General features: G+C 65.9%; 1 protein-coding gene across 8 annotated transcripts in view; it reads left to right on the top strand.

Annotated features, from left to right (window-relative positions):
- The window catches only part of LOC102373195 (occludin-like), an 11,190-nt gene extending 4,499 nt beyond the window's left edge, over positions 1-6,691 (top strand). For all 8 annotated transcript variants that reach the window (XM_025196377.1, XM_025196374.1, XM_025196378.1 and 5 more), the window contains 6 exons: positions 292-450; positions 2,607-2,764; positions 3,091-3,300; positions 3,506-3,677; positions 4,249-4,290; positions 5,786-6,691. In XM_025196377.1, the coding sequence (XP_025052162.1) occupies positions 292-450; positions 2,607-2,764; positions 3,091-3,300; positions 3,506-3,677; positions 4,249-4,290; positions 5,786-5,887 (843 nt within the window). In that variant the 3' untranslated portion in view covers positions 5,888-6,691. The remainder of the gene's footprint in view (positions 1-291; positions 451-2,606; positions 2,765-3,090; positions 3,301-3,505; positions 3,678-4,248; positions 4,291-5,785) is intronic.
- The last annotated feature ends 2,148 nt before the right edge of the window (positions 6,692-8,839 follow it).

Here is an 8,839-nt window from a genome sequence, read left to right as displayed (position 1 = left end):
GGGGCCGCCCCCCCCCCCCCCCCCCCCCCCAGCTGTTCATTGAGTCATGTTTGAAGTCATGGTCGTTTGGCCCCTCTGTATGGACTGGAGCAAGATCTCCGGGTGTATTAGGTGTGTGTGCCTGGTCTTTTGAGCAGAGGACAACAACCTCCTGCTGCTAGCGTGTCATGGAGCTCCTCCTTTAGCTCCCTGGGAGCGGCCTGTGGTGCAACACAGCAGGTCCTGGGTTTGGTGGTGGGGGTCGGGGCAGATCCCCCAACTAATGGAGGGGGGTCCCCTGCTCTCTTCCAGGCTATCGCTATCGTCTGCGGGTTCCTCATCGTCATTATCCTCTGCGTCGTCTGCTTCTTCGCTCACAAGACCCGCAGCAAGATCTGGCAGTATGGGAAGCCGAACATCTACTGGGACAAGCCGCTGGCCATGCAGGAGGGCCCCAACGTGGAGGAGTGGGTGAGTCCTGGCCAGCAGAGAAGCAGTTAAAAGCATGGGCACGCAGGCCGTCATCAGTAGGCTCCAGAGTCAACACCTCCTCGCAGCTTCGGGGGCTTTCAGGTTGGCTGAGGGATCTGGTTCCTGTTGCAGGGTGACCTGGGCAGGCCAGAGCATGCACACGCAAGCTGTTTGCTGCCAGGTTCGGAGGGGAAGGGGGCTAACACTAAATCCTGCAGTGGTTGTCTGCGTGCCCGCTCCTGACCCGCTGCAGGCGGGAGCCAAGCTGGCCTGTGGAGGAAGGCTGTCGAGGGCAGGGCCGGGCCAATCTGCCTGGTCGGATCCGGTCGGCCTGGCACGCAGCTCTCTGCTCTGCTCTCGGCCTGCCCCGTGCACAGGTGTTTGCCTTGCACACGGGCCAGTTTCGGTCTGGTCAATGATTAACCCGCAGCGCTTTCCCTGCCCGGCTGGGCTGGCAGCGTCACACGGCCGGGGCCAGCCATGGTGCAGGTGACGCCGGGCTGGGGGGTTGCAGGCAGCTGAAAGGGGCCGCGCCGTGAAGCCATTTCCCCCCAGTATGAGGCCTCGGCGCCAAGGTCCTGTGACCTTCCCCGTGGGACCCTGCTCCCAGCACCCACATCGCTGGCTCGGAGGAGTCTGGAGCAGCCCCAAGCCGACCGTGGTGCAAACAGGGCTGGGGCGGCTCCGGGGAAGGGCATGGTCCCCTTCCAGCCCCGGGCTCTGTCCTTAGCACCCAGGAGATGAACATGCAGCCAGCACGTCCTGTCCCCTGGTTATCGCCCGGGCTGTGATAAATGGGCGACCTTCGACAGGGCGTCAACGCTGGCGCGTGGGCACGGCAAGCATGGCTCAAGGGCGGCCTGTCCTCCAGGAGCCGCGGGACCAGCTGGAGCTGGGGTCAGGAGTCTGGCTCCAGGTCATGCAGCTGAGCAGGGAGAAGTGAGCGCTGGTCCCAGGCCCCAGCACCCTCCTCCCCAGCTCTCCGAGGACATGGAAGGAGCACTGCTCCCGTTCCCAGCACAGGGCTGCTCTTGGCAGGCCACAAAGGGCCAGCAAGGAAGGAAGGAAGCAGTGGGGGGGGACATCCGAGCCTTTAAGATATCTGCCTCCCTCCCCGCCCCATGCCTTGGCCTCCTCGGGGTGAGACGTGACCGTGGCCAGGCCCAGCCCCATGCACATCCCATTGCAGCCCCCAGCGCCTTTCCGGCGGGGCTAGGAAATGCCTTTGGTGGGAGGTGGGACCGGCCGCTGCAGGGTGCTTGTGCAGGAGGACGAGGATGAGGACGTGTCCCTGGGGCTGGGCTGGGCCGGACCTGCCTTCGGCGGAGGAATCTCCCCGTCCCTGCCCTGTCCCCGGGAGTGCCCCTTCCCCAGCCCCCTTCTGCCTCCCAGGCAGGGCCATTAGCAGAGGCATCCTTCATCCGTCCCCCCTTCACGCCTGGCGCAGCAGAGAAGGGGGCCTGGGGTGCGGTCAGAGCCATGGACCCCCAGGCTCCGGACTGGGGTCTCTTACTTCCCCCAGAGCGGCCACGGGCCCCTCTCCCTCCTGTCTCGCAACAGAGAGGTCCTAAAGTGGCAAAGGGCAGCTGAGAGACTGGGCTGGGGGGAGCTCAGCTGGAGCTGGGCAGGCCACATGGCTGCCTCGTGCCTCAGTTTCCCCATCCAGGGATCAACCTGGCTGTCCAGCACGTGGCATGCGTGGGAGCCTGGAGCAGGTCCGCGCTGCAGCTGTGCCCGGAGGAGCGGTGCCAGCTCCCCCCTGACCCTCTCTGCGGGGTGGGGCAGTTTCGGTGGCAGGGGCTGTTTGCCCAGGGGGTGTGTGAGCTTATCACGCCTCCGCCCAGCCTGATAAGAAGGCTCTCGGTGGGGAAGTGCCTTTGTGCACCCGGCTCCTGCGGGCACGGGGCACGTACCAGGCGCACGGCCCCTTTTCTCCCACTGCTGTGTGCATAGCAGGGCTGGGTGGGCCAGCGACCCTGCACCCCCAGCCCTGCATTCCCCGCTACTACCACCCCTCTGAGCTGCCAGGCACCCCAGCTAGTCCATCCCCCCCAGCTCCCTCGGGCAGGGGCTGGCATTGCTTCCCCTGGCCCCCGAGGCTGCCCCAGGTCTCGGCCAGGCACGGACTGAGCCTCCCACCCCTCACCGCTTCCCAGGTGAAGAACGTCGCCAATGGCACCAGCACCCACGACGAGACGGCCACGCTGGCCTACTCCGAGAAGCCGACCAGCCCCGTGCACGCCGCACCCAGCGCCTACAGCTACCCGCCCCCGCCGAGCACCTACTACGTCCCCGAGAACTACCACACCGCCAGGTGGGCTGCCTGGCACGGGGGCCTGGGTCCGAATCCTTCTCCCACCTTGTCCCACGGGCAGATGTTGCGCCCTGGTGCAGCTGGGATGCATCGCTCGGGGGCCCCGCCTTGGCGGATAACAGCGCCGGGGGCCGGAGAGTTGGGTTGGGGGTGCGGGGGCCACAGGCTGCAGGCAGCCAGCCTCTCCAGGCCCAGAGCTGGGCTTCCCGGTCTCGCTCCAGCCTTGCCATGCTGCCACCCACTAATATGGGGGGCTCGCACCTGGATGGCACCCCCTGCTTGATGGGGTTGGAGGATCTAGCCTGACCCGTGGCTTCCCCCGGTAGCTCCCCTGCCCCCGTGAGCGAGGGCCAGCCGGCTACGACCTTTAGCACCAGCATGCTGGAGGAGAAGGGTCGGGAGAGCACCAGCCGGCCATCTGCCCGGCGGGGCCGGCGCCGCAGGCGCAACCCCGAGCTGGACGAGTCGCAGTACGAGACGGACTACACCACGGCCATGGAGTCCAGCGACGAGCGCGACAAGGATGAGTGGAGCAGGTGAGCGGGGCGGCTGGACGCCATGCTGGCTCCATCCTTCCCTCCCTGAGCCACGGGGATCCACTGGCCCGGGGGATAGTCTTGTCTGCCCGTAACTGGGGGCACCTTGGGCCTGACGATCCCGCAGCTGTGCCACGCTGGGGACCAAGCGCCGCGTGCTCGAGCTCCAGAGTCCGACGTGTGTTTGTCTCCCCTCCCTGGGCAGCGTGTACCCCCCGATCACCTCGGACGGTGCCCGGCAGGAGTACAAGCAGGAGTTCGACGTGGACCTCAAGCACTACAAGCAGCTCTGCGCCGAGATGGACAACATCAACGATGAGCTGAACCAGCTGAGCAAGCAGCTGGACAGCCTCTCGGAGGACAGCCCCCAGTACCAGGTACCAGGCCTGACCGGGGTTTCCAGGAGGTCCTGGGGTGGATTAGCTACAGGGAATGCTTCGGGGCTGGGCCCACAGCACCTGCATGGACCAGCCGTGTACACAGAGGGAGGGCATTGCGCCCATTTTAGAGCTGTAAGACTGAGGCCTGAAGAGAGGCCGCGCCATGCCTGGGGGAACTGGCAGCAGAGCCAGGAGCTGAACTGGGCTCCCAGGCCGGTGCCTTCCCAGCCCCCACCCCAAGCCACGAGCAGACTGTGCTGCCCCCAGGGGACTCGGGCCCAACCCGCGCCCGGGAAGAGAGCAGCTGCAGCGGGCACCCGCAGTGAGAGCCCCTCGTGGCTCGGGGTCTGTAGCAGACCCACATGGGGCTGATTTGGGGCCCAATCCTGCTCCCACGGACACCGGAGGGGATTTGCCGGTGCCTGTGCCCCGGCCCGTGCTCACGTCCGCAGGCAGCGCTGTGCTATGCTGTGCCAGGGCCCGTGGGTGTGGGAGCCGGGGTGGGTCCCTGCCTGTGGCAGCCCCGTGGCCCAGCGCATGACGTGTCCCTCCCGCGTGTCTCCCGCAGGGCGTTGCTGAGGAGTACAACCGGCTGAAGGACTTGAAGCGGGTGAGCTCCCCCGGTCTGCCAGCACCCCCAGTTCCCCTGTCTGTCTCTGCTCTGCCCAAGGGCTACAGATTAGCCCTGCTCCCCCCGCGTGCCACTCCGATCCCCTTCCCCCACCCGGTCTGCTGCTCTGCTTTCTGCTCCCTGCTCTGTTTGCTCCTGTGCTGCTTGTCCCCTTTCCTCTCTGCCACGTGCCCCACACAGAGGCTGCCCTTGCGCCCCCCCCACACTGTAGCTGGTGCCATTGGGTGCACGGCCATTCACCTGAATGAGCTCTAGGATGAGATCCCACAAGCAGCCATGGTGGAGCAGAGGGTGCTGGGGCTCTGCCCTGCACCAGCCCCTCAGCAGGACCTACCCACCTGCCTGCTTTTTACCCCAGGCGTCTGCCCCTCTTCCCCCAAGGGCTGCGGTGCAGCTTCCAGTTACCCAGGAGCAGCTGCGTGCATACGGGCCGTGGCATGGAGCAGCCCATGCACCATGATGCCCCTTCGCCTCTCACCCCCTGAACAGCAGTCCCCATGTCCCCGCGGGGCGTTGCCAGCACCCAGCATGTCCCATAAACCAGCTCTAATGCCCGGGCTGGGAAGAACTGCTGCAAAGCCCCGGCCTCTCCTGCTCTGGCTTTGCAGCCTGGGGATGCAACCTCCACGGCACCCCTGGAGCCCTCCACATCTGCTGGTTGGGCCTTTCCAGGGTCTCTCCCCCCTGAAGCTTTAGGACAGAGCAAACCTTATGTCAGGGACCCCCAAGGGGCTGGGAGCCCCCTCTTATTAGCAGCAAAGTGCCTTAGCCGGGGGCAATGAGGGTGGACATGTGGCAAGGATGAGGGCCCTGTACTGGCCCTGGCAGCAGCCCCCTTCACCCCCACACTCCCTGTGCATCCACATGACACGGTAACATACACACCCGTGACCCGGCGGTCAGGCCCGGCTCCGGTTACGGCTCCATGCACCGGCCGCCGCGGTGTCCGGTTACGCCGTGCAGCAGAGCCGGGCAAGCGGCATGCTGGCAGAGAGGCCTGCGTGGCTCTGCCCAGCGCCAGCCCTGCCCGTCTGCTGCCCGGGGCGCAGCTGCAGAGCCCTTTCTGCTCCGCTGCCCGCTCCCCACGGGGCATGGGAGCCAGGCCAGCTGAGCTCGGGGGCAGAAACACGCTTTCCCTGGAGCCGGTAGAGCCTGGCGGGTTGTGCCCGTAGCGCTGGCAGCCAGGGCTCAGAGCCTGTTTGCAACCTGGGTGGGTCTGAGCTGGGTCTGGGGGGGCTGCGCAGTGCAGACGGGCCAGTTTCCAGAGCCAAGCGCCCAGCGGGCCAAACCCATAGAGAACCGTTGACCGTGGTGGGTACCGAGGCCTGGGGTCCTGCAGCCACGAGTCTGCAGCTGGGGAGCGAGGAGCAGTAGGAGGCTTTTATCCCCCTCCATGGCTCGGCCCTTCGGGTACGAGCGCCCACTGCCCCCGTCGGCTCTGACCCCCTCCCCGCCCCTCTGGCTTCTCCTCCAGAGCCCCGACTACCAGACCAAGAAGCTGGAGACCAAGTCCCTGCGCAACAAGCTGTTCCACATCAAGCGGATGGTGAGCGACTACGACAAGCTGCGGGGGTAGCCCGGCAGGGCAGGGCGGGCAGCCGGACCCTGACGGGGGCGGGTAGCAGCTGCCCGGTGCTAGGATCAGCCTCTGCATCCCGGAGATGCCAAAGACTCGGACCCGGTGCCACCTGTGCCCCGTTGTACATACGTTTTCGACAAGCAGAGCCTCTGCCTTCGTGCCACTTCCAAACCATGCCCAGCTGAGCAGGGCCGTGGCAAGACTCAAGACAGCTCTGTGGATGGCCATGGGCATGACCGTGACCCCCTGCAGTCCATAACGGCATCCCAGTGGGCACCGGTAATGCCCTGGAGCTGGCTGAGGGCACCACGCCCTGGAGCTGGCTCGTGCCTTCACCTGTAAATGTGTACATACGTGTAAATGAGCCTGTTTTTACCATGATCCCGGGGGCTTTCCTGGCCGGGCACTGGCGACCAGTCCTCGCCCATGCAGGGGGCTGGGGTCAGCCCAGGCACGGGTGCTGCTCCCCTCGGCCCTGCGATGGGAGCTCTGCCGTCGCTGCGTGGATCGCCCAGGAAAGGCCGATGAGCCGGGACCCCGCTCTGGAGCAAGGCAGCTACCAGGGGCTTCCCCCTCTTGATTATTCCCCCCTTGAGAATTGCCCCCATGTCCAGTGTCATCCTGAGCCTGGAGGAGGGCAGGACCCCGTGTGCCAGCCCCTGCTTCATGCCTGCACCCCTATCCCTACCCAGCTGAGCCAGCACCCCGTTCCCCAGCTTCCCTCCGGTTGGTTTTTGTATTTTCTACTCACACAAAAGAAACCTGCGGCTTTTCCTCCGTCTCCCAGTTCTTTCTGGACGTGGATCAGCACTGCCCTGGGCGGCCCATGGGCTCAAGGTGATGCCCACAGGTCCCAGCCAGGATCAGGGCCTCTCCCTGCCATCGCCCTGCAGCCGGGCTGCCCAGGGGAGCTGGGTGGTAACGCCCTCAAGGAGCCAAACCATCCCCCCTCCGTGCATCAGAGCCCAGGCCGTGCCCTGCCATTCCTGCCCTGCTGCAGGCTGCAGCAAGGTGCCGGGCGGGGGCGCCAAGTGAATGCATCTCCCACAAAGAGGGGCCACACGGTGCACCCCAGGTCACGGGCAGAGCCAGGGCTTGGTGCCCTTTCCTCGCCCCCCCCAGGCATCTCTAGGCCTGGGGGCAGCAGAGCTGAGCTGGGGGTCAATAATACAGCTGCAATGCCCCAGTCCTCTGCCCTGCCAAGCATGCAAGCGTGCCTGGCTCCCAGGCTGGGCAGCACGGGGGGTTTGCACACTGCTGCCCATGTGTCGCGGTGCAACCACGCGGGGATGGGGCCTGGATTCTTCTTTTGAAATGAGCTGCACCAGCTGCTGGCTGGGCCCCTGTGCAGCTCTGTCCCTTTGATCAGCTGGGGAGCAGGGGGGTGTTGCCTCGGCGCAAAAAGCTTGGAGCTGGTAATGCCAGGGCACTTAGGGCTGGGAGAAGAGGAGCACCCCATGCAGGCATTATTATTGCCCCTGACGCTCCCCCATATAGGCAGCAGTTAGGCTAGGACCTAGACTCAAACCCAGCACCTTGGGATATCAAGGCAGAGCCTTGCCCCCAATGCCACCTCATGCTGGCAGATGCAGATACCCCTCGCCCCAGCGCCTGGGGCAGGTTTGCCCCCTCACCGAGCCTTTTCCCAGCATGCCTTGCAGGGGAAGGGGCTGACCCTATAAATTGGGCAGAGCTGGGCTGCTGGAGCCCTATAGCAACCCTGCAACCTCCGCCTGCATCCAGCTGGTGAGTACCTGCCGCAGGAGCAGAGTCCTCCACACCTGTCCTCGAGGCATGGGGGCGATCCCTCGGGGGGGAGGCAATGCCTGGAGGTGGGGGGACGCAGCAGCAGCGCTGCGGTGCCGGCTGCGTCGTGAAGCACCAGGGCTGGGAGTCCTGGGATGAGCCGGGCAGGGAAGGGGCCTACAGACAAGCATTGCAGCAGCGTCTCAGAAAGCAAACAGGACGGGGAGGGAGGTCTCTCCCTGCCTGGTCGGCTTTGTCTCGTGGGCTTGTTTAATTGGGGGTGCTGGACCGTGCAGGGCAGGGGTCAGTCCTTGTGGCCTGAGCTGCTGCTGCAGCCACCAGCCCAACCAAGGTCCTTGCGTGAAATGGGGGCTCAGCACCCCGCGGCTCGCACCCCGTGAGCAGGCAGCGGGGTCCCGAGGCAAGCAGCCCCGCAGCTGGGGTGGCGTGGTGCGGCGTGGGGGTCCACGTTTTGGGGCTCAGACCAGCGGGGAGACGCGAGGAGCCGTTCCAGGAGCTGCAGCAAGCCGCCCCGGGCCGCGCCTGGGAAACAGCCTTTCCCCTAATCCTCCTGAAGGAACTGGAGCGTGAACAGGGCAGGCGTCCTAATCCGTGTGCAACCCCCCGCCAGCCCTGGGTTCACACCACGGGCCAGGCGCCGCGGGGTCTCGCGCTCGGCCCTGGCGCCGACTCGGGGAAAGCAGAACAAGCCACATCCTGGTAGCAAATGCCCCTGCTGCCCCAGCCTCCCTGCCTTAGAAACCCTGGCTCGGGGGCTGTGTGGGGTGGGGGGCAGTCCCTGGCTGCCTGTCCCCCTTTCTAGAGCAGGCAGCAGCGACACCCCCGGGCAGGGGCTTTGCATGAGGGCAGATGCCTGCGAGGGTGCAGGGGGGGCATTAATAGAGCCCATTGCAGGCCGGCGGCACAGCTGGCACCAGTTGCAAGAGCCCTGTGGTGCCCGCACAGCTGCTGTAGGCTTAGGAGATGGTTGCAGGACGCTCCCTGGCTCCTCACCCCCAGCTCGGGGTCGGTGCTCTCATTTCACAGCTGGGAAAGCTGAGGCACGGGGCTCGGGCGGTGCTAGGAATAGCTCCTAAGTCCCTGCCCTGTGCTCCAGGCACTAGGCCGCGCGGCTGCCAGCCTCCTCTCGGCCCGGCTCTGCTCGGGACGGCAAGCCAGGCCAGGAAGGAGCCTGGGGCTCGG

The sequence above is a fragment of the Alligator sinensis genome, unplaced genomic scaffold, assembly GCF_000455745.1.
Source record: "Alligator sinensis unplaced genomic scaffold, ASM45574v1 scaffold1295_1, whole genome shotgun sequence".
NCBI classification, from domain to species: Eukaryota; Metazoa; Chordata; order Crocodylia; family Alligatoridae; genus Alligator; species Alligator sinensis.
This window is presented reverse-complemented; position numbering and strand designations above follow the sequence as displayed.